General features: G+C 42.7%; 1 protein-coding gene across 2 annotated transcripts in view; it reads left to right on the top strand.

Moving 5' to 3' along the window:
* The window catches only part of GABRG3 (gamma-aminobutyric acid type A receptor subunit gamma3), a 672,352-nt gene that overhangs the window by 357,423 nt on the left and 288,901 nt on the right, over positions 1–26,028 (top strand). For both annotated transcript variants that reach the window (XM_058294809.2, XM_058294810.2), the window contains 2 exons: positions 22,042–22,262; positions 25,635–25,717. In XM_058294809.2, the coding sequence (XP_058150792.1) occupies positions 22,042–22,262; positions 25,635–25,717 (304 nt within the window). The remainder of the gene's footprint in view (positions 1–22,041; positions 22,263–25,634; positions 25,718–26,028) is intronic.

Raw genomic sequence — 26,028 nt, 5'->3', positions numbered from 1 at the left:
ATTTAGCCAAGGATGTAAAGGACCAGTATTCAGAAAACTAAAAACCATTGCAGAAAGAAATAAAGAAGACCTAAGCAAATGGAAGGGCATTCCATGTTAATGGTTTGGATGGCTAAATACTGTGAAGATGTCAGTTCTACCCAAACTGATTTATAGATTCAACATAATCACAATCAAAATTCCAACAGCCTACATTACAGAAATAGAAAAGTCAATTATCAAAAATTTTTGAAAGGGAAAGGGGTCCCAAATATCCAAAATCATTCTAAAAAAGAAGAGTGATGTAAAAGGACTCTCATTATCTGATCTTGAAACATATTACAAAGCTATAATGGTCAAAACAGCATGGTTTTAGCATAAAGATAGCCACATTGGTCAATGAAATAGAATTGAGAGTCTAGAAATAGACCCTAACTTCCATGATCAACTGGTTTTTGACAAACCTACCAAGACCACTTTCCTGGGACAAAATCATCTTTTAAACAAATAGTACTGGAGAAACTGGATATCCATAACCAAAAGAATGAAAGAGGATTTGTATCTCACTCTCTATACAAGAATCAACTCAAAATGGATCAAAGACCTAATTATAAAAGCCAGAACCATAGAACTAATAAAAGATAATGTAAAGAAACATCTTCAAGATCTTGTGGTAAGTGGGAGTCTCTTAAACCTTACATGCAGAGCATGAGCAGCAAAAGAAAAAATAGGTAAATTAAACACTTTTACACCTCAAAGGACTTTGTCAAAAGGGTGAAGGGCAGCCAACTCAGTGGGAGAAAATATTTGAAAATCACATATCCAATAAGGTTTTAATATCCACGGTATATAGAGATTTTAGAACTCAACAACAAAAGAAGACAAATGACCTGATTTTAAAAATAGGCAAAAGCCTTGAATAGACATTTGTCCAAAGAAGAAATATAAAGTGAAAAAAAAAACCATGAAAAAATGTTCAACATTACCTGTGATTAGGGAAACACAAATCAAAACTACAATGAGATATCACTTCACACCTAATATAATGGTCCTTTTAAAAAGACAGAAATCTACAACTGTTGGAGAAGATGTGGAGAGGTAGGAATGCTTATTCACTATTGGTGGGAATAACGAATGGTACAGCCACTGTGGAAGACTGTTTGGCAGTTCCTAAGGAAGCTGAATATATATTTGATGTGTGACTGAACAATACCACTACTAGGTATATGCCCAGAAGAACTGAGAGCAATGACGGGAAAAGATAATCTGCACACTGATGTTCACAGTGGCATTATTTACAGTTGCCAAAAGAAGGAAACAACCCAGGTGTCTATCAATCAACAAATGAATAAACAAATTGTGGTGTATACATATGATGGAATATTATGGAACTGTAAGAAAAAATGAAGTTGTGAAGCATATGACAGCATGGATGAACCTGGAGGACATTATGTTGAGTGGAGCAAGCCGGACACAAAAGAACAAATTCTGTGTGATTGCACTATTATGACCTAAATATACTGAGTAAGCTAATGGAGTTAATAACTAGAGTATAGGTCACCAGAAAATAGAATGAAGTTAGAGAATGTAAAGCTGAGAGTTAACCTGTGCTGAATTGGTATAAAGGTTGTTTGTAAGTCTTAGGAAGTGAATAGAAATGGTGAAAGTACATTGCAGTGTTTGTAACTGGCAGTGCTAAGATATGGAGATGAAAGCAGTTGAAATGCAAAGTCTAAGGTCCTGTATATTACTAGTAAGAAAGCTGAAAAAATTTAACATGGGACTGTATAGCATAGGAAAACCTCATGTGAAATATGTGTGTAGGTAATATTGCATATAAAAGACCATTATTCTTTGAAACAGAGCAAATGTACATTAATGTTACAAGATGTTAATATCAGGCAAAAATACAACCAAAGTAAAAAACAAAACAAAACAAAACAAAAAACCAGAAATGGAGGACTGGTTGGGGTTGTAGGATTTATGGGGAATGACTACAAAAGAATAGCAGGAACGAGTTTTTGAGGAGTGATATAACTGCTCTGTGTCCTGATTATGTTGATGGTTACATTAATCTATAAATGTGTTTAAATTCATATGGCTCTACATCAATAGGAGAAAAAAACCTGTGTGATAATATAAAAATAAAAAAGACATCATTTCCAATAGCATAAAAATATCATGTAACTAAGAAAAAACTAACAAAAATGCATATCACCCGAAAAAGTTAACTATAAACCATAATGGGCAGGCATTAAAAGAGAACTAAATAAGGGTAATATTTTCTGTGTTCATGGATTGGAAAACCCAATATTGTAAACCAGGCAATTATCCATACATTAATCAGTAGAGTTAGTACAATCCCTAACACAGAGGTTTTATTTTTGTGAAAATTTGCACACTGAATCTAAAATGTATATAAAAATGCAAATGGCTGGTAAAGGCTAACATATTTTTGAGTAAAAAGAATGAGTTGGGGGGAGTGGATGTGGCTCAAACAGTGGCGCCCGCCTACCCCATGGGAGGTCCAGGTTCAGTTCCCATGGCCTCCTAAAGAAGACGAGCAAGGCAGTGAACTGACACGATGGGTTGGCACAGCAAAGTGATGTAAAGAGGAGACTCAATCAGGGAAGCAGACTTTGCCCAGTGGTTAGGGCGTCTGTCTACCACATGCGAGGTCCGCAGTTCAAACCCCGGGCCTCCTTGACCCATGTGGAGCTGGCCCATGCGCAGTGCTGATGCGCGCAAGGTGTGCCCTGCTATGCAGGGGTGTCCCCTGCATAGGGGAGCCCCATAAGCAAGGAGTGCACCCCATAAGGAGAGCCACCCAGCGTGAAAGAAAGTTCAGCCTGCCCAGGAATGGCACCGCATACACGGAGAGCTGACACAACAAGATGATGCAACAAAAAGAAACAGATTCTCATGCCGCTGACAACAGAAGTGGACAAAGAAGACGCAACAAATAGACACAGAGAACAGACAACTGGAGGGGGAAGGGGAGAGAAATAAATAAATAAATCTTAAAAAAAAAAGAGGAGACTCAATGAGAGATACAACAAGCAGGGAGCAGATGTGGCTAAGCAATTGGGCACCTCCCTCCCACATGGGAGGTCTTGGGTTCGGTTCCTGGTGCCTCGTAAGGGAAAAAAAAAAGACAAGTAGACAACAAACAAAAAACAGACACAGAGAGTAGAAGCAAGCACAAAACAATGGGGGGGGCGGGCATAGAAGGTTAGAGGATAAGTAAAATAAATCTTTTAAAAAGAAAAGAATGAGTTTGAAGGACTTGTTTGACAGGATAGCAATACTTATTAGAAAGCTACAGTAGTCAAGATAGTGGTCTTGAAATGGGTGTGCTAGTATGTCACTGAAATAGATTAGCGAGTAGGAATTGGCCCAAGGATATATGGACATTAGATTTTCATAAGCATGACAATGCAAAGCAGAGCAAAAATGGTCTTCTCCATTAGTGGTGCTAGGGTAATTGGACATCCAAATGATATCTACCTCACAGGAAAAACAATTCTGGTGGATTACAGATTTAGATATGAATGTCAAAACAGTGAAACATTTGGTCATAAATAAATGGGAGTCTCGATGACATCAGAGATAGAAAAGATTTAACAGGACTTACAAAGCACAACCCATAAAGTGAATGATTGAGAAATTGGACAGAACTAAATTTAACAAGGTCTTTTATCACAAAAAGAAATTAAGAGGGGGAAAAAGCAAACCACAGAGTAGGTGAAGTTATATTCAACACTTGTAAATGATAACAGATTATCATGCCTCTGAGAATGGTTTTTAAATGAACTATTTCAAAATTGTGCCAAGTGCTTATTTTACAGTGTCTAGATGAATCATGGATTAAATATGCAATACTTTCTGCAATCACAGAAGCCAGAATACGTCTGGAGAAGTTGAAATACCCAAATTGAATGCAGAACTACAGATCTGGAAGATTCATTGCATTTTTGAAATTTCTTGTCTTTCATGCATATGTAATTGCTGTGGTAGGAGGATCAGGTTTAAAATCTGTGTGTTTGGAGACATTTCAGATAGTTCATTATTCAGGCATATTTCTATTATTGTTAGGGTTTTAGTCTTGGGTGGCTGGAAGGTTGAATCCTGGGTACTCAACGTACTCTTCAAAACCATTATTCTACTTAAAGTAACAGATACAAGCAGCACTAGGTTTATGCATGAGAATCTTCTTAGCCTACAAGATCCTGCTGGAAAAAATTTTGATAATGTTGACCATTTTTATAAAATGGATCCATTACACAAATGTTAATACTTTGCTAATAATTAAGCTTTTCTTGAATTTATATGATTTCCTATGATGCTGATATATAGATTATAGAAGTCTATTTCTTTTGACTCCTTTTTTTAACTTCTATTCCTTTTTCTAGTTCAAGTTGCTTGACCCATTATAAAAAATATCCAAATCCTGATTTTTAAATGTGTATCAGTCTACGTACTTAAACATCACTTGCAATGAGTTCCCTTTGAAAATGTTTGTCTTATGCAACTTGACAATTTTGAATGGTATTTTCCTTATGTTTTAGAAAATACAGACACATAGTTTGTTTTCTAATTCAATGTTATTTTCAGAAAAATATGAAAATGATTCAGTTGTCTTTTAGTTGGGGGAAAAAAAGCACATTGACACCATCTCTGGATAGAAAAATGGGGAAAATCATGAAATCTACCTGAGAAGATTGAAGAAATAATACTTGCCAAAAAACTATAATTACTGGCACTTAATGTGAACTGCTAGCTGGTACTTTACAATGTCTAGGATTATAATTCAAAATTATATTCTATGCTTTTAATTTATGTATATTTTTCATGTGAGAAAAATTCTTAGCAGAGCAAAAATTCCATGACAAAAAGAAATGTAGTTAATTTTAGATTGGTAGAGTTTCTAGCACATGATATCCAATATTCCATTCAGGCAATAGCTTTAGTCCTCTCAAAGGAAGAATGTTTTCATTAAATGATGTTTTACAACTCTTTGAGTATATATGAGAAAGTGCTGGATTTCAGCATATTATTTTTTCATTCCAGTTTTCAAATTAAAACCCTCATTTAAAATATTTGTGAAAAACCTGAACATCTCAGTTACAGGAAGATTAATAAAGTCTCAGGAAGTTTTTCTTGTCATTTTATGAAGTATTACTTGTGTAAGAAAAGACTTCTCTGCTAACCCTAATTGCTGTCCTTATAAACCTTGCCATATCTTGATTGCTTGACTTTAATCCTTTCACGTCAGAGGTTTTAAACTTTGGCGCATCTGGGAGCTCCTCTCCATTTTTTATGATAATTTCCAGGTCCTTCCACGTGTATTTCATCTTCTTTTCCATTCCATCTCTTGGCTCCTTCCTCTCTCTGAGTTCCATAGTCTCAGCTCCATGTGATATCCCTGATCCCTCTACCTGTTTCTTCATGGTGTCTCAAGGATGTCCTGTCTCCCACAGACTTTGCAGAATGTCTGCCGCACCCCACTTCCACTGTGGGAACTCTTCTTCCATTCTGCAGGTGAGGTCACCATGTCTTCCCTCAGTGCTCAGCCCAGGCTCCTGCTGTTTGCATCCGCCCGTTCAGGCAGCAGGACACAAAGGGAACCAGTGCTGGCCTTTTCCTGTCCCCCTGTGCTTCCTTTGATTGCAGTTCCATCTACCCTGGTCCAGGCTCATCCAGATTTCCTTCAGAAATGCTTTCTGTTTGTGGTGAGATCTCATGATCACAGGTTATTAAGAGAGCTGCTACTGAAATAGTTTTTAAAAAGAGTACTTTCAGTGTGGCTATAAAATGTGAATTAACAATAAACTTTTTTTTGGAGGGGGTGTATTTTTTGCTATCATAATTAAGCAAAGGAAACTATTGGATCAAGCTTCTCCTACCTGCACGTGTCCTCTTGACCAGAACCAGGTTATGCTAGTTCTAAAGTGAAAGACAAAAACAGGACCTAACCGGGCTTTTGGGATTAGATCCTCTGATAGTCCAGTAACTATGCATGAAGGGAGATGTTTCCTATTAGTATACATAAAGGGGAGAGAGCTTTAACACTAAGGAAATAGAAACTTTAATAAATCAGTAGGAAAGGTGACTTCTGTCAGGGGTTAGTGAAGCAGCAGTTTCGTTTCTGGGTCTCCTCTTTATCACCCGTTCCTTCAGGATGCACAGTTGTCTGCTAATCTGTCCTATCAGCTGCAGATTTGGCGTATTATTTGGCCTCTTGAAGCCTTTGCTGGCATCACGCCAACCTACAGCACTTTGTTGTTGACAACAAAACCGTTGCCCAGAATGTGGGAGCAGGGCTTCTTCAGAGCTTCTGAAGCCCCCAGGTCCCCGCCACTTGGGCATGGCCCCTGATGATGAAGTTTGAAAGAGTCATTTTCACTTCCTTTCTGAGTGGTTCAGCTGTTTTTATCTTCTGCCGATTCCTGATGACGGCGGGCAGCCCTGAAGATGCTCGTTGAAGGGAACAGTGTGAGCCCCAAATATTGTTATTAACAGCGAATGATGATCCCGGCAGCACTCCTGCTTCAGAAAGCTCCATTAGAGGCATTAAACATCAGTCATCCCTCTCTGTCCTCCTCTTACCTCCTTTAACTACCACCAGGAAGTTATTTTCCTACAATTTCTAGAAGGTGTATGGTCCTTGCTTTTATTTTTAGGTTTTTGATCCATTTTGAGTTAATTTTTGGATAAGGTGTGAGGTAGGGGTCCTCTTTCCTTTCAGCTGTGGATGTACCAATTCTTTCGGCACCATTTGTTGAATGGATTGTTCTGCCCGAGCTGTGTGGGTTAACAATAAACTTTTAGTGGGAAGGGTCACCAACTGGACTTCATCACCCTGGAAACAATCATTCAAGAAAACATTCTCTACAAATGGAAACCGTTTTCTCTTGGAAAGATTAAAAATTTTTGAACTGAAAAGTGACTGTCGGGGGGCGGATGCAGCTTGAGTGGTGGGGCTTCAGCCTGCCATGTGGGTGGACCTGGGTTGGATCCCTGGGGCCTCCTGGTGAGGGAGAGGAGGACAGAGCATGCCCGCGTGGTGGGCCAGTGCCCGCGTGGGTAAGTCACGCAGCAAGATGATAACACGTCAAGGGAGAGACAAGGGGAGAGTCGAGGTGGGGCGCAGCAGAGACCAGGCACTGAGGTGACACAATTGACAGGGAACCTCTCTCCACAGCAGAGGTCCCCAGGATCAAATCTCTGTGAATCCTAGAGGAGAAAGATGAGAAGAGAAGACAACGGAGCAACAAGAGCAGGGCAGGAGGAGGGGAGGGGGCAGATTAATAAATAAATAAATCTTTAAAAAAAAAAAACAACTGTCTTCTCATGGAGTTCCAGGCAGCTCATCTTTTTTCAGTTTTAGAGACTCTGGACAGGAAAGGGGTTAGATGCTACTCCACATGCTTTGCTCATGCTTAAATCCAGTACTCCTACCACATCCTGCATATGTTTACATGATCATTTTTAGAAAATGAAACACTATGCAATATAGAATCCAGACTTTTACAGTTGCTCATAGACAAAGAGCCCAAGCCAATGCTTCAAGGCTAAAAAAAATATCAAATAACACACGAAATACATTTTTTTTTGGTAATGTAAACACCTGATACAGCTTCCTTCACAAAGTGTTACTAAACCATTTTACATTGTAAAATGTTCACAGTTCCCTTTTGGGTGGCAGTGAGTAGGTCTTAGCAGTGTTTGACTTCCCTAGAGGGAAATCAGTTTATCATTCTGGATGGAAACTAAAAACAGGGATCTCCTGGAGACCATCTTTTAAACTATTCAATGAATTAGAATTGTTTTCTTCATGCATATGGAAGTCATCATTTTTTTTCACCTTCCACTCTTGATTCATATGGCCTTGTGTAGAGCTGTTTCCCAAGGAGAGGATTTACTGCTTTAAATCCATCTCTAGGTCTGTGAGTCTCCTAGAGGGGCACGTGCCCTCTGCTGTGAAGGGGCAGAGCCATCCTGCTGTGCTCCTCCTTCCTGTGTATCAGCATCCTGACATGATGTGGGTTCTCTAAATCACTAAGAAGAGATTTGAGCCCCAGAAGCCAAAAGAGTGGAAAACTCCCAGCTCCTCCTGACAATGATCCTGCCCAGAAGAGGATGCAGATTGTCAAGTCAGATTTCAGTGCAAACAATTGAATGTTACTTTGTCTGGAGAAATTCCAAACACTCATCTTGGATTTGGCTTTGGATCCTGTGAAGGCAACTCCCTGGAATAAGAGCTGGTGCTGACAGGCAGGTTCTGGGAGTGCCAGGGTTGGGGTGCTGCGGGTCGCAGGTCCCAGCATTCCAGGGTCTGAGGGCCTCAGGGTGCCAGTGTCCAAGGGTCCCAAGGTCCCAGGGCCCCAGGCAGGGTCCCACTATTGCTGATCACAGTCATTAAAATCTTTTGAACCAAACCTGGGCTCCGGTGAAGTTTAGTCACCGATCAGGCCATGACTTCCCAACCCACAGCGCCTGGTGGATAAAATGGGGATCTCAATAACGTTGTGAACAGTCAATAAACTGATGGCTTGTCAATTATTTGGAAAGAGGGCTGACTCATCGTGTGTGTAATAAACACCAATGCACTAGAAGGCTAGAGCCCCAGCATGCTGACACATGTAATTTGGTGGACGGTGGACACTGGGGAGACAGTAGCTTTGAGGATCCCTTATTTACCAGCAGGACCCTAGGTGCACAGAGAGCCCTGCCCAGTGAGGCCAGAGCTCAGCTCTTTCCCGAGCTCCTGGCCACGACTTTATACTTGGAGTGGCTCCTGCTCGGCCCGTGGTCCTCACAGAAATGCGGATTAGGGGCTCAGTATTTCTCGAGGCTTGCGTTTCCCACCGGAACCAGATGCCCCTCTCGTGCCCTTGTTCAGCACCTGGCGCCAGCCCTCTCTCGAGTCCTGTGAATGTGGCACACTTGCTCTCGCTTCCCTGGCTGCTTGGCAGAGCATGTGGGGAAGGCATTCCCGAGCCGTGCTGGGTGGACTTGGGGAGTGAGTGCTTCCCAATGCTCTCACGATAAAGAAGCCAGTGTGAATGCCATCCGCTGCTATTTTGCTTCCTAGAACTTCCTAAAACTCTTATCTAATTAAAAATAAAAACATCAGAAAGGTTGTGTCAAAAAAGGAGATATACCAGGAAAACGGTGGATAATTTTCCAAGAAAAATCCACACACTGTGTTAAGAATTTCCTTTCATGTTAAGAAAAAAGAGAGTGATGGGCAGGCAGCATCTTCTTCTAGAAAGAATGAAACCCAGAAATTGAAGATGGACATATTTCAGAACTTTAAATTAAAAAAAATAAAACAGAGCAGTAACGGATGTCTCTGGCAGTTTTGTGAGGGCTGAGACAAGTCCGCAGGGCTAAGAGGCTTTCCTGACAGATGTCCTTCTACCTCGCTGCTATTAAGTGAGTGGCGTGTGGTAGGGTTTGCAGCCAACAAGGGCTGGGGGAGCTCCCTGAGAACCAGCCCCAATTCTAGGCAGTCCCCACTCTGCCCTGGTGCTCTCTATCATCTATGTTATATGTTAGATATATGTGTTGCACGGACAGTAAGAAAACAAATCATTTACATTACTCTTCGAAATGGACAATACATCTTGCTTTGTTCAAATGCAAAGCACTAATGAATTAGAGATTAATTTATAGCTCACAATATTCCTTATGCATACGAGACTCTTTAACCATGTCTGCCAATGTGCAATAATATGAAAAATTGCTACACTAAAATGGTAAGTTGTAAGAGGCAGTATTTACTTCACATTCTTACTATGTATGTCCCAGGTATGTTTTATAAATTATCTGTATACACACAACTGTTGAATGTATTTACTAGTTATAAATATTTTTGTATATATTGTATAAGCTTTTTAAAAAGTTTATTTTTAATGCATTTATTCTAGATGATCAGAATACGTGCCACCATGCTATGGTGTTTTTTAGTTCATGCAAATGAAATATGGTACTTAACTATTTCCACCGTGCCACTTTCCTTTTGGTGACATGGGCAATCTGTATAACTGAGTCTTGTGTTATATAAGGCTTTAAGTAGTTCTTTAAATTAGGATTTTATGACAACAATCAAATGCTTTCTTAAAAAGAAATTGCCCTAAAGTCTTAAATAAGAACTGTATACTTTAGATACAATTAATAATGCTATTCAAATGATTACCATTTCCAGTTTGCCTGCAGAATCTGAGGTGTGAACAGGTTTTGAAACGTTCCTAAGGTTTTCATTGCCTTTAAATGGTGAAGCCGGATTTGAGCCCAGGAAGCCTGGCTCCACGTCGGTGCTTCCGATCACCATGCAATGGGACATGAAGTCAAAGGAGGGTTGGGGAGCTGAGTTTGCAGTTCTTGCTTAAGGAGGAACAGAAGCAGATGCAGCAGATAAGCTGGAATTCTCCCCAGGTTTCTGATGTGGGTTGTCAGGAGGTTGCCTGCAGCCTTATCGTGCACATGGCTTGTATTATCTGTAATGGAACAAAATAAAATTTATGTGCCTCTTTTCAAATTCTCAGAGATAAGGGTTCCTGATTGGTATCTGATAACTAAAGGATGGTAAATGGAAATAGTTTCTATGACATCTCCTCTTCATTTAGGATGAGCAAAATGCTGCTATTCTCTTCAGCTATTGTGATGTCTGTGTTTTCATTTCAGTGAATGTATCTTTATAATGACTCACTAGTACTTTGAGTTCTTAGTCCTATTTTCACCGTAACTCCAGCTTCTTCATTCATGGATTCTATTACCCTGGCTTTAGCATCATCTGAGTCTAATTTCTTCCAGAAATGTTGGATAATGGAAAGCTTAGGTTCCATTTTAAAAGGAAATTATGATGTATTCCCAGTCTATCCAGAAACTCTCATTTCCCTAGATACCAAAAAAATACTCAAACACCTATATAACAATCCATCCAAGATACCTGAGGACTAACTTGTTTATGGAGTACATTTTTCTTTCACACTGAAAGTAAAATGTGCTGAATGTAAATAAACAGAGAAATAATATTTAAAAGCTAATAAAGAGACTATATACAATGGGGCCCAAATTTGTGATAGATCCAGACTGGTGGGCTTGAAGGCGTGAGCACTGCAGACCATGAAGGGAGGGGGAGAAGATAACTATCAAGTACAAGTCTAGTCTTTGACTTACCCTCGAGCGGTCAGGTAGCTATGTAACAAGCCACCCAGAACCTGTTGGTTTCAACAACAAGCCCTCGCTGTGCCTCGCTGTGGTCACTCTTGGCCTGGTTGGGTAATTCTCATGGATGCTGTGAGTCTGCGATGGCCTTGGTCACATGGTAGTTGCGTGTCAGCCGGCCCTGGGCATGACTGGGCCATGTGGCTCCTCTCCAGAGAACCGGCCGATCTCGTTCTGGGATTGCAGGTGCCTAAGAGCAGAAAGGCCAGCCCTAGTGCTCACGCTCTTTTCTAGTCTCTGCTCTCATCATGTTTGCTACTCTGCCACTGGCCAAGGCAAGTCACATAGTGTGTCCTGAGTCCCAGTGGGAGGGCGAGCTGAGGGCCTGGGCACAGGAAGGTGAACGCTTACGGCCACTTTTGCCAATACCTTTCCACTGTACTTGTCGGAGTTTGCCATGCTGCTCTGACAAATACCACACAGTGGGTTGCCTTGCACAACAAACATTTTTTATCTCACGGTTTCAGAAGTGAGAAGTCCCAACTCAAGTCTTTCATCAAGGCCATGCTCTCTCCCCGAAGTCTGCAGTTGTGGTGCTGGCTTGCCACAGTCCTTGGGGTCCCCAGCTGGCAGCTCTACCTCCGTCACACGGCAGTCTCCCTCCCTGTGCCTCCTCCTCCTGGTTCTGCTGATTGCTGGCTGCTTGCTCCTTTCTGGGCACCTCTAACTAACACAGATTAGCGCCCTCCTTCGTCTCCCACACAGGATGGTGTATTCAGATAAGAACACGGGCAATCTTGGAGTGCGTGTTTCAGTCTGCCATGGTACTCCACACACTTTAATACCCACCATTTAAACATTTTCCTCAAGTGCACATAGAGATTTGATACACCAGGTTTTCCTCTTGATAGTCAATTTGAGGGTAAAAATGTTTGTGAGCCATTTAGTGGATATTCAGATAGTGAGAGTCTGGGTAGCGAGGCTAGGAGAAGTTTTAAATGAAAACCTGAAACGACAGATACTGTGTTTAAGAATCACCATTTGTCACACATGCGTTTGCATAACTGGTATTTTACCTTCAACACATTGACCTCCCCATTTTTAAGACATTTTGCCTCAAAGTGGAGTGATGGTCCGGTCTTCCTGTCACAGGGTCCTCATTTGGTCTCTATGAGTTGTCTATAGCACTTGTGCACATGCTCTCTGATGAGTTCTTCTGACTGAAATGGCCGTGGGAACATGTTTTGTTTTGCTTTTCATCTTTAAATAAAAGAGCAGTAACCCAGGACGCAGACTCCGGAAGAGTGGGTGAAAGAGAAACAAGCTTGAACGTGGCTCTTACTCTGAGATGTGAGGGACAAGACGGAGCAGGTGTCCTGCTCATGAGGGACCCATAAGCTGGGAGCAAAGCAGGAGTGGGTTCTGATATCTGATGGCCCCCAGGGGAGCAGGGACATCTTGTTCTGTTCATGGCAGAGATTTTTGGCAAGTGCTTTGGTGGAAACACTGACCCAGTGATGCCTGGTTGCTTCGGGCCACCCTGGAGAGGGGAGAGAGTAGGGCCCTCTCTCTATTTATAGGGCTGCCTCTATTTATGGGGTACAATTGTGTGGACACTCCTGAGAGCACTTAGCATCAGAGGGGCTGAGCTCCCCAGACACGTCACCCCTTCTCCTTTGAACACACGTGGCAGAAAGCAAATGACTCTTCCATTTCATGAGTCTGATTAGCTGCTGGACTAAACTACATAATTATCATCAGGATGTAACTGGCAACTTTAGTATTAAGACCTGTGATCGCCACTAATTGATAGGACACTCTGAGGGCCAAGGAAAGAAAATCCCCTTAAATGACAAACACCACTGCTCTTTTGGTGGGGAGGGGGAAGGGGTGTTGGAGCCACATAGAGGGGTGGTTGCAATCAGTTACAGTTCTATAGGGTTAAGAGGGAGATAATTGTGAGATGTACCAATTAAAGAAATAGGAACTAACATAAGGAGGAATTATGATAAGCGATGTGCCAAGGAGAGGCAGATTTATAAAGCTAACGATGTGTTCCTCAAGAAGATGGGGAGGGCAGGGCGAGCTTGGTTGGAGACGTAGTTACTGAACTGCAGGGCCGAGAAGACATGGATATGAGGCATCCAACGTGGCGGATACACAGAGACAGAGACGGCGAGGAAGAATTGCTGCAGAGGCATGTTGTGCCAACGACTAGAACAGGATGGTCACAGTGATGGGATTGTTAACAGGCAAAAAGGAGACAATCTGAGGCTGGGGGTGGGGAGGAGGTCGGGGCAGGAGGGAGGTGACCCCTAGGCACCTCTCCTGTCCCCTCCACCTCTAGCATCATCTGCAGTGATGGCTGCATGTCATCCCAGCCCTGTCTCTTGCCAGATGGCAAGACTTACCTTTACTTAGTACACCCTTTAAGTATTTCCTGCAGAGCAAGATTCTTACTTATAACTTTCTTAGTTTCTATTTATCTGTTAAAATTTTAAACTCCTCTTCATATTTGAAGGACAATTTTTCTGGATAAAGAATTCTTGGCTGACAGTTTTTCTCTTTCAGTGTCTCATTTATATATCACTGCCTTCTCACCTTCATGATTTCTGATGGGAAATCTGCACTAAGTATTATTAAACATCCCCTCTATGTGATGGATCACTTTTCCCTTCCTGCTTTCAGAACTCTATCTTTAATTTTGGAATTTGACTTTCTGGTAAGTGCAGGTCTATTAGGATTTATTCTATTTGGAGTATGTTGTGCTCTTGGAATTGGATATTCATGTATTTCAAAAGCTGGGAAACATTTGGCCATTATTTCCTTAAATATTCTTTCTGCCCCTTTTCCCTTTTCTTTTCCTTCTACAATACCCATGAGACATATGTTTGTGCATTTCATGTTTTCATTCATTTCCCTAAACCCCCGCTCAATTTTTTCCATCCTTTTCTCTGTCTTTTAAATTTCACATCCTGCCTTCTAAGTTGCTGATCTTTTTTTCTGCCAGTTCAAATCAGTTGTTGTAGGCCTTTAATGTATTTTTAATCTTATACATTGCATCTTTCATTCCCATAAGTTCTTTTATTTTTCTGTTCAAGCTTTCACATTCTTCTCTGTACTCATCATGGTCTACATCCTTCATCCCTTCAGTCATATTTTCTCTCCACTTGTTCAACTGATTTAGGAAATTTGTTTGAACATCACTGATTAGTTGTTTCAAATCCTGCATCTTCTCTGATGTTTTAATTTGTTCCTTCGATTGGGCCATATCTTCCTGTTTCTTAGTATGGCTTGCAAGGTTTTGCCTTTGTCTAGGCATTGGATTATGATGATGGGTGTACCTGATGGTTTCTGTCTCTTGCCTACGGTTTTATTGTTGATTGGTTTTGTGTTACCCTTCTTCTTTGATTCTTGGTTCAACTTATTCTAGATCTTTAAACTTGCCCAAGTTTAACTGATCAAAACAGGTCCAGGTAACCACTAATAGGGCACAGACTAGTTTCCAAGGGCCCTGGGGAGAAGGACAGGAAAAAATGCCAAAAAAAGCCCCTCTTTTTTCTCCCTGTAGAATTCCTGGTGTGTACTTTCCTGGACCACCAGCAGATAACCCTCTACGGGAAACCTTTCCCTGCAGCCCTTGAGGGAGTGTCTTTACTCTACCCTCCACTGGGTGGGTTGAAACAATATCCATGGAATTCCCCCTCCAGGTAGACCAGATGATTTACAGCCACAGTTCAGAGACAGGCCCCGCAGTCCAATTTCACAGGTCAGATGCCGTGCTCAGCCCTCCTCCATGCCCTCTTTTCCCAGGGAGGAGAACCTCCGCTCCCCTTTGGGTCAGTGGCAGCCAGTCATGATCCAGATTGAGGACATTTGCCTGCAGGGTGGGGGATGGGTGCTGTTCCCTGACACAGGGGCAATTCATTCATGGGTATTATTTCAGCTTCTCCATCTGCTTGTTCTGCTCCCTCCTGGATAGCGGCAAGCATTCCCCTGCCTGCACGCCTCCAGAACCGTTTTTCAGACATAGTATGCCTTTCTTCTTGCTCTTTTAGAAGAGAGGCTGTCTCTATACCACCATCTTTCTGAAAGTCCTTGAAAAATTATCTTTAATGAAACATTTAATTCCATCATCCCAGAGAAAAGAATTATATGTTCATTCTGTCTATAAAAATAATACTATGAAATAATCATAGAATGATGTGATCAAAATATGTAGCCAAAAGGTGTAGGCATAAGTAATGTGAAGGCAGGTCGGTTAATGAATTAATAAATTTTATTGGATTTTGTGATTTTTTTGCAAATTAAAGAAATTAATTTTTAAAAATTAATGGCATTTTTTCTTTTCAAAATAACTATTTATGTTTGTACTTAATGTCGTATTTTTAATTTTCTCTTCTTTTGCTAAGAAGCCCCCCCACCCCCACCCCGTTACATTAGCCTAAGGCCTCCCCAGCTATCAGTGTAATAAGCCCACCGCTACATCTCTGGCATTAATTAACCCAGTTTTTCCCTTCTTCTGCTAGCCCAGGAGTGTGCCTCCCACACCATCCCATCTCAGGCAAGTTTTTTTTTTTTTTTCTGAATTCTACTCAATTTATTCATTTTTTTAAAAAATTACATTCAAAAAATATGAGGTCCCCATTCACCCCCACCGCCCCCACCCCACCACTCCCCCCACAGTAACACTCTCCCCCATCATCATGACACACCCACTGCATCTGGTGAGCAGGCCACTTTGGTTTCACCTGTTCCACCACCCTTGTAACTCATCCTTCTGAGCTGTACATATTTAAAGTTGTTGTGACCCTCTCAATGGGCCCTTGACTGGCACACCCACTACCTCTTCACCTTTCGCTGTGTGCGTGAACAGTGAGCATCACCTAGGAGCAGCTCTTGATCACACCTTCCAGGGGCTCCCAAGGAGAGGCCCCACCTTGTCTGGTGCCTGTGCCCCACCTGCACAGGTGCCTGTAGTGGTGGATGAGGCACCTTTCCTTCATGCAGTGGGCCAGAGCTCTTGGAAGGCAGAGGCATTGCAGTCCTTTATATAAACTAGCCACTATTGCAGAATGTGTGGTTAAATGTCATTAATTTTTAAAAATTGATTTCTTTAATTTACAAAAAAATCATAAAATCCGGTAAAATTTATTAATTCGCTATGCCTGTGGAGTCTGGGGTAAGACACAGAGACATTCAAGGAGGGAGGCTGACTGCGTGGAAGCACAGGTACTAGTGAGAAGGACTGGTCAGGTCACCTGGGAGATGGCCATGGGAGCAGAACAGCCAACCTGAAAGCACCAGGTGACAGCAGGTCACTGCAGAAGGAACAGGGGCACTAGAAACCACTTCTCCCAGGACTAAGTGGAGGAAATTGCACCACTATAAAAGGTGTGCTTCTGATAGGCCCCCTTACCTGGTGAGAAGGAAATAAAAGTAGTTCCATTCTAATCATCATAACATGGTATATATGTTTAGATCAGAGATTGGAATAACCTGAAAATAGCATGATGTATTACTATAATTTATAGAGAAAACTGGGCCTTTCTTCACCAATGTATTTACCCAACCCTTGCCAGCAGTGGGCTGACCTGACGGAAACCACAGGGGGAGAAGCTAGAGCTCCAGGGATGGTATCTCCTGCACACGAATCTCAAAGTCTTTATTAATCTGTGAGTTTCCTATTTGGCTCTTTTCTTCAGCAAAAGAAAGAAGAAAAGTGTTAGAGTATCATTTTCTAGTTTTTTTTAGAAGTTACAGATAAATATGATGAAGAAGCATAATTTTTCTCTGTTTAGCCAAAACATTCCACATGTTGTAATTCATGGCTTATTTAGGAATCATTACACTCTCCAATTATTAAAACAAACTGTGAATATGGGCTTGCCACAAACGCTATGGTTTAAATCCATGGATTCTGCACATTTTTCACCTGTTACGTTTATTAGTATTTCAGACACATTAATCTCACAGCTATGTATGAATTATATAAAATGTGGATTATTTTTAGATAGACTTTGTAAGAAGGATTTTTTTTCCTCTGTGGAAAGGAAGGATGATTAATGCCCTTACAAAGAAAGTTTATGAGAGACATAAAAATATTTCCCTGTGGGTGTGAGGTGTTTCACCAACACTGAGTCGAATGTAGACACAATAAAACATCCACACGCTGCATTCTCTCCCGCCCTCATGTCTGAGATTTTGGCAGGACTTAGGGGAAGGAAGAACACACTCCTCAGAGCATTGTGGTGTGCTGGCAGGAGATGGATCATTCTACCATTTTACCACGTCCCTACTGCAGAAGTAAAATATAGAAGTGAGTGAAATGGAAAGTTAGTTTCGGTAATGAAAAGCTAGCTCTAGGCAGGAAGGTGGAAATCTAAAATTTCAGAGTTGGAAAGGTCCTTAGTTTATTGTAACCCTGCCCTCTCACTTTCCACTTTAGGAAACTGAGATTAAGGAAGGTAATTGACTTCATACCGTTTGTAAACGGGGTGAGTGTGGGAGATAGAGGAAGTTTCTCACTGGACCCTTTCTTAGGTGGGTCCCAGCAGGTGTGATGTAGATCAGTTCCCATATCCAACAGCTAGATTTCAGCTGCTGGAACTCCCTTTAGTCATATCTGGGGAGGCAGACTTTGACTGTGTCATTTAGAAAAATTGCTACCTAGTAGCCATGTGACATTAGAAAAGGTTCTTAATTTCTTTGGCCTCAGTTTACCCCTGGAAGGAAGGGCCATCTTGTCTCTGTGTCCAAATCCAGATGGCTGATTCCACATCACAATCACTCAGGTAAGCCTTCCCAGCTTGCCATGCAGTTTAAATGGGTTTATAGTGAAAGAATTAATCTGAGCATTAATAGGAAGCAAAAGTAGGGAAGATGAGGAGAGAACGGGCAAAAAGGAAAGTCTCGTCTTGAGGAGACATTTTTGTTTTCCTGTTATTATACCATACAAACCAAAGCTTTTACTTGAATTCAAAACAATTATGACCTAATGAGTAATGTTGGTTAAAGTCTTCAAGTTTTCTGAGTTTTGATTTCCCTGGCATAAAATGGGGATTCATCAAAAGAAAAAAAAAAGCTCCAAAAAATTTCAGATTCTTTCCAAAACATCAAAACATGCAGGAGGGATATTAATGTGTGTTGATAAACTAAAAGAAAATTAAGAAAAAAAAAACATGCAGGGGACCTCAATAGGAAGCATTCTTTATTTGACACCACTGGGCCCAAGCCGGACCCTGGCCCTGGGTGGGAGAACGCTGTCATCCTTCTGCCTCCTTCCAGGATCCCGGAAACCCAATGTTGAGAGAAAGGAGGAGAGAGAACCGAGGAGGCCACCGCACGTGCACCAGTGCTGCTCTCACTTATGGAATGTTATTTAAAGCACTGAGCGTGTTCTGTGTGCAAATAGGCCGTGTTACACATCATCGGAAATCACCATTGTGAGGCCGGGCGCCTACAATTAAAGCAGGCAGGGGACTACGCGCCGCACCCAGGCCACCGGCTTCTCGTCGAAGATGCTGCCTTGCTCCGCTCCCTGTGCAGAGCTGTCACTCTCCAGGACGTGCTCGGCTCTCTCCTGCGCCGCCCCAGAGTCTTGGCTCTAAAGTCACCTTCCCATTCAGGCCCTGCTCTCCCACCTTCCCACCTCACAGAACCCCATTTCCTCTCTCCTCTCTGTGCCAGTCAGTCTGGGGCTGCTGTCCTTATCTAACACTGCCGTCTCGACGGGGTCGTTTCTCACCCACGCTGTGTGTCCAGGGTGAGTCAGCAGGGACTCGGCTCCACGTGGTCACTCAGGGTCAGAACGGTGAATGCAAATCTCGTGTGGCCCCTCAAGTGCCCTCCCAGAAATGACCCACCTGTGCCACTCCACTTCATAACAAAACAGGTGCCCTGTCCCCAGCCCCAAAGGGGGCAGGGAGGAGCAACTCTGCCATGGGCCCAAGAGAGGGCCCATGATATTCAGCAAACAGAAGTAATGCCCACCGAGATCTTCACATCCAGCCACCAAATACTTGTGTCCCTCTCCCTCGTCACGGAAAACACAGAGGAGATGAACCAAAAGGTCAATGCCGTGGCGGCCCTAGGGTCAAAGCTCTGCCTATGCCTGCTCCTCTGCAGATCAGGTCAGGGCGTGGCCATCTGGGGTTGAGCAGCCTATAAACTGAAAGGAAAAGCTGTCTAATGCACTCCGGATAACCAGGATCCACCCACTGGTTTGCAGCAGTTCTGAACCCCCGGCACATCCTGAGTGGGCTCTGTCTCCCAGGGGTGGCGAGTAGCCTTTGATTAAACTCTAGTTCTGCTCCAGGGTGGGGTCGTGGCTCTGAACTCCATCCTCTGGAAGTTTATTCCTTTCCCATTAACCTTTTTGGCTTCTGGCAAGTAGGCATTGGAGAATCAGCCTCCGCTGGTGGCCAAGCTGCTTTCCCCGCTGCTGCCTGCCCATTAGAGAGAGAAATGCAGAGGTCCTCTTGAGTCTCGGCCACAGACTTTTCCTCATGACTTGTAGTTTCTTTGGCAGTAGAATTCTCAAAAACTTAGTAAGCTTTGTGCCTATTAAGTCACTTTTACATGAGCACAGCCACATTCGTAGATCTCTTGTCAACATGATTCGCGGACCTGCTATGCTCCTTTGCTTTGGTTTGTGTTTCCTCACTTTCACGCTCACCCCTGCTCTTCCTCTCTCAAGCCAAGTACAGGAACCTCAACCGTCACAGGCTTCAGTCGGAAAGCCACAGCTTAGCCTCTATTCCATGAGCCATATTTGTACAATTAAAGATTTTACACCGTGACAAATTAAACCACTTAGAGGCCTTAGCAATGAGTTCGATTATGTCTTCAAAGCTAACTTTTCATAGATTTTTGACACCCAAAGCATTTCTAAATTCCATGCTTCACTGATAGGGATGAAAAGCATTGGCTTTCTACAGTTCCCTGAAGTTGCTTTATCTTTCCTTCCTCTTTCAAAAGTGATTTCAAACTGGTCAATTTTTTGAGCTAATTTCTTTCTTGCAGTAATAATAGTCAGTACCTGTCAACACATGCTAATTAATATTCTTTTTCCAACCTATGCCCAAAGAGCATGAGCTCATTATTCATTCTGCCTTTTCTACCCAAAAGTTACTTCCCGTGTGGAGTATGCTAAATATTTTACCCATGCATAACAAACCACAATGCTTCCAGTCTCCACTCCCACATTCCTTGACCCCTTTTCCTGATCTCTAAGCCAATGCCGCCTGTTTTAGTTTGGTTTCAGCACTCCTTTTGTTTCAGCCCTCCTTTTTATATCGGTCAGTATATACTAGGTTATACTGCTGAAATAAACACACAGTTCCTCTAGACCTTCATGCTTTGCTGGGTTTAGAGTGCCAATGAAACACGGGCAGAAGATTTGGAAGGTGGTGGTATGCAAAAGTCTTTATTCTCTAATGGCATATTTAAGAAGAAGGTGAAGACTCTAGATGGACCTTCTGGGATGCTGATATTTCACACAGCTCCAGCAGAAGGTTGTAAATCTCACGGAGATTCCTGGGAGAGGCTCCGTGGGTCACCCACTTCCAACTACTGCATACCTGCCATTTGTTTCCCTGCCTGCTCTAATGCTTGCATTACCTGGTTTACTACTCTTCCTTCTGTGAATACTGGGATATCTTTTGTACTGGAATCACAACTTATATACCAATCTTATTTTTCTGCATAGTATACATGACCATCAAATACATTGTATCTTTTACCTTGGTTATTTGTCTAATGCCTATCTTTCCTGACTCAAATGTACGCTCCATGAGAGCAGGGCTTTCGATGTTGGCTCAATGCAGGATCTTAGGCCGCTGGCGATGTCCATTCCTAGATGAGAAAGGAATGGATTTGCTTATAAAAGGCCAGCACTAGTGGGCTGAGTTACCTATCTCAGATGGGTTATTTAACTAGAAACTCGACGAGAAGGATGAATACGGGATTTGTTGAGAATTAGCAAACTCATGCTCTGTAAAATTAATAAATTCATAATAGCTAATGCATAAAAGAAACTATAATTTATATTATCAGCCTCTAGATAGAAGACCAGGGACCTGGTGAGGATCCTTTAAAGTGTGATAATGGGAATAATTTCTGAGGTGGTCCAGTTTAGAAACATTTCTATCTGTGCCAGGATGATTTCAGTCCCATCGTAATATCTGACGGACCCAGAGACGTCTTATTTTGCATTGTCAACACTAGAATGGCTCCCAATTCTGGACCTTTATTACTGTAATTTGAGCCCATTCGGCCTTCTTGTGGAATCAGTAATTAATTGCCTTGGGTGACTACAGAGGTTCTACAGTTCTTTTTGTCATGTGTGTGTTTGTTGCTTTTCATTTTTGTCTGGTATTATTGTTTGAAAGGCTCTTGAATGAAAATAATAATTGTTATTAAATGACCTTATGTTTGTGGTTCACTTAATCTATGACAGACTCTCACTGTTTTTCATTTAATCGTTTCCTTTCATCTTTATAACACCTTTAGGAGATGGATACCACTCTTTTCCCCAGGTTACTGACTAAAGAACTTAAACTCCACTAGGTCACACTACCTATCAAAGCTCCGGTGTGTGGATGCAGGACCCGAGTCCAGAGTCTGTGATCCCAACTATATTTTACTGTCTCAGTCCCTCATTCTATTATTTTTGGTTTGTTTGTTACAATCTAAGGTTTACAAAGCATTTTCACATATTTATCACTATACTGACTAATAAAACCACTTTATCCAGGCACTGTGTTACACACGAACAGAACAGGAGTGGGGAGGTGAGATACTAAAAATGAAGTAAAACAAACTTTTGACTAAGAAAATGTATATAGAACATTCACTAATACTTGCCTCTCTTTTTTGCTATTTCAGGAATACCAAATTGATATATTTTTTGCTCAGACCTGGACAGACAGCCGCCTTCGGTTCAACAGCACAATGAAAATACTTACACTGAACAGCAACATGGTGGGGTTAATATGGATTCCAGATACAATCTTTCGCAACTCCAAAACTGCAGAGGCTCACTGGATTACCACACCCAATCAACTCCTCAGAATCTGGAATGATGGGAAAATCCTTTATACTCTAAGGTAAGATACTGTGTGGGTTTTAATTACGGTCAAATTTTGGATTCTTAATTTAGAGCATTGTAGGCACGCTCTATGAGGCATCCCTACGAATGGGATAAACAGATTTTATTTTCAGTGTTAAGTTCTATTACTTCTCATGTTTGACATGGTACATCATCCTGTAAAAGTTGGTCCTTATGCCAAGCATGTAAAAATAAAGACAAATGATCGGCAATTAATATAAACTCATTCTTTCATTAGATTTCGTCTCTGCTGGAAGTGCTCTGTGAAAATTGTCTTTAAAATATTTGACCAATGGGTCCACTCTGCTAGGTAAATAAATATGTCTTGGGGTACTAATATTAACATGAGAATTATATTCAAATTTGATACAAGACAGAAAAAGAGACCAGTAACTGAAATGGTGACTATCATAAAATGAATCTAATTGCAGGTAGAGCATTACCTCATCTCAGTCCTCAGAGAGACTCCACATGGTTAAAAAAAAAAATACATTTCAACATTCCAGAGAAGTGAATTGACATGCCAAGGGTTTCCCCTGGGAACTAGTAGTACCAGAATTGAACCTAGATCTGTCTCTTTTTTTATCTTTTTTAAAGATTTATTTTTATTTATTTCTCTCCCCTTTCCCCCATTGTCTGCTCTCTGTGTCCATTCACTGTATATTCTTCTGTGTCTGCTTGCATTCTTGTCATGTGGCACTGGGAAACTGTGTCGCTTTTTTTGTTGTATCATCTTGCTATGTCAGCTCCCTCTGTGTGTTTGGTGCCACTCCTGGGTGGGCTGCACTTTCTTTGTGTGGGGCAACTCTCCTTGCGGGGCTCGCTCCTTGAGCGTGGGGCTCCCCTAAGCGGGGGACACCCCTGCATGGCATGGCACTCCTTGCATATCAGCACTGCACGTGACCAGCTCCACAGAGGTCAGGAGTCCCTGGGTATCAAACCCTGGACCCTTCATATGATAGGTGGATGCTCTATCAGCTGAGCCACAACCCCTTCCCAGGTCTGTCTCTTTCAAAAGTCTTTCCACTACCATGGTCTGCATTTACTTGAATACAGAATTCCAATACACCGCAGCTAGGAGCACGCACCCAAAGCAGCCCTTCTGCGTGTCCGCCGAGAACGAGGAGGTCCCTGGCACACTGTCATTTGGACAGCGGTGCCCTGGGACTCACTGAGCTCGCAGACACTTCCTTCCTCATTTACTTAACCTTTCACAAGTACTGGCTCCCTCTGTCTGCCTTATCGTATTCTCGTTCACTGGATACTAAACACCACTCTTTTCCTCCCGTTTCCCTCTCCCTGCCTCTGGACCTGACATCTTATTGCTTTACTCACTTTATACCTTCTCCCTGCTTTATCCCATCCACTCCTTTGACTTGAAAAGCCATCTCCCTGCAGATGGTTCCCACATGCATATTTCCAGCCCAGAATTTACCTTCTGAACTCCAGATGCACGGAGACCCCTGGCTGCATGGCAGCTCCTCCTGAGAGTCTGAAAGTACCTCAGGTTCTACAAGCCCTGTGGGAGCCGGTGGTTACTCTCACTCCCCACCTCTTCCCTCTGTCCTGCCCCAGTGCACACCACCAGCACCACCCTTTGCTCCAGAGCCCAACGATGTTCCTGGGTTCTCCCTGGCTCCTCATCCAGCCCAGCACCAGGAGCTGACGGTTCTCCATGCAGGGCATCTCTCTCCATCCCTGCTACCAGCAGGCAGAACCTTCCCTCCCTGGATGGTGGAAACTTCCTTCCTACTACTCTGCTGACTCCTGCCTATGATGCTTTTTTCCCAGAGTACCCAGAGTAATATTTAGAAAACCCACTGTGATGATGCGTGCATCCCGTCAGCTGCACTTCCTTTCGCATTGGAGTAAGATGGAGCATCTGGCCCGTGTCCAGCATGTGCTGGAGGGCATGGCCGGGTGTGACCCTCTCTCCCCACAGCTCCAGCACGCTCCCTTTTGTAGGGGACCACAAGGGCCTCCTACTGAGTATTCAAATGGGTTGAGCCCTTAGCTTGGGAGCCCCCACCCTCTCCCCTTTCTCCCTCCCCCCTTCCCTTTCTCTCTTCCTCCCCTTGTCCCCAGGGACTCTGCACTTGCCATTTCCTACACCGAGAAAACCCTTTCTTCTTACTGGCTAACCCTAGTTCTGCCTTCAGGACTTGGCTTGAATGTGGCTTCCTCAGAAAGTTCTTCCACTCCCCCCCCCAATCTAAATTATGCTTGCCCATTTTCCCCTCTTACATCAATCTTTTCTTTTTCTCTGCAGTGTTTACCACACCTTTCATTGCAGACATATTTGCTGAGATGCTGCTGTTTCATTCCCCACCGGACCATAAACTCATGAGGCAGCGCCATGTCTTGTTAATCCTCCGTGCCTTCTGGTACTCTGCTAGCAAACCAATGTCCCCAGTGAGTGCAGCCACCAACCAGCACATCTTACCAGGTTGATCAGCCTTTGCAGAGCAAGGGGAGTAGGTGGGATGGCTGGAACTAGAGGTAGTTTTCCAAAAATGATACCATTTTGGGATTGCATTGCCCCAGGATCTTTGCGTTCTTTCTCTGTGTCCTCTTCTGTCTGTTGGTCTGACTCTCTCTTTCTCTGTCCTCTACACAAACACCAACACACACATGCACACACTTACATTCATGTACAACTACATTTTTTTTTAACAGAACCACTTGAAAGTAAGTTGCAGATTTCTTCAGTGTTTCAGCATGGATTCCTTAAGGACAATGGCTTCCTCCCACATAAAACCAAAACAATTGTTTTACCCAAGTAATTTATACTATACAACAGTATGATATGCTATTCACTCCATATTCGATTTATCCAATTTCCTAGCATCCAGTCAAGAATCATCTTTGCAGTTAGTTCCCTTTTTTTTTAGCTTCCGTTAATAAAAAATATTTCCTTTAATATTCTTTCTTTCATGACTAGTGACATAGGGGGAAGTTGTCCATGTATGGAATTCCCCCCAATGAGTGGATTGACTTGTAATGTTGAAACCAACACACCAGATTAAATGAAGGAAAGGTTTAATTCACTCAGATTGAAAACAAACAGTTTTAAAACAACAGTTGGTTTTAATTTTCTCCTTCCTGGCTTGGCTTGAATCTCTAGACACAGCTTGGAATTTTACTAACTGGAATTCTCTTTGCTGCTGATAATGAAAAGTAAAACAAAATGACACAAGGCAAAAGCCACCGAGTGGTACTACAGCCGAACGGGCTGTCCCCACTGGCCAGAGGGATCCCAGGGCTGCTTCCGCTTCCCTGCGAGTGGCACGGCGCTGCGACCCGGCCCTCGTCGTGGGCGGGCTGCGCGGTGGTTGGGGGTCCTCCCGAGTGACGCGTGGCTCTTCCACAGGCTCACCATAAACGCGGAGTGCCAGCTGCAGCTGCACAACTTCCCCATGGATGAGCACTCGTGCCCGCTGACTTTCTCCAGCTGTGAGTACTGTTTTGGTACCTGAATGCCGTGAAAAAACGTGTTTCAGCGAGGACTGTTTGCTGACAGTCAAGTGGTTCAGCTTCTGTACACCCAGAGAAAATTGACGACGGTTTTGCAATTGTCCTTGGGGATTTTATTTAGACGTTGTTGCACAGGAACCACATCATAAGCTAGGTTCCTTCGGTGGAGCTGGCACTGTCCTGTGAATGCATCACACTATTGGAGAACTTAGGAACCAAATAACAATTGACTTTACACAAAGACCCTTATGCTAATGAGCTGGGCTTGCAATTTGAAAGCACACAACATT

The sequence above is a fragment of the Dasypus novemcinctus genome, chromosome 3 (genome assembly GCF_030445035.2).
Source record: "Dasypus novemcinctus isolate mDasNov1 chromosome 3, mDasNov1.1.hap2, whole genome shotgun sequence".
In the NCBI taxonomy this organism is placed as follows: Eukaryota; Metazoa; Chordata; class Mammalia; order Cingulata; family Dasypodidae; genus Dasypus; species Dasypus novemcinctus.
This window is presented reverse-complemented; position numbering and strand designations above follow the sequence as displayed.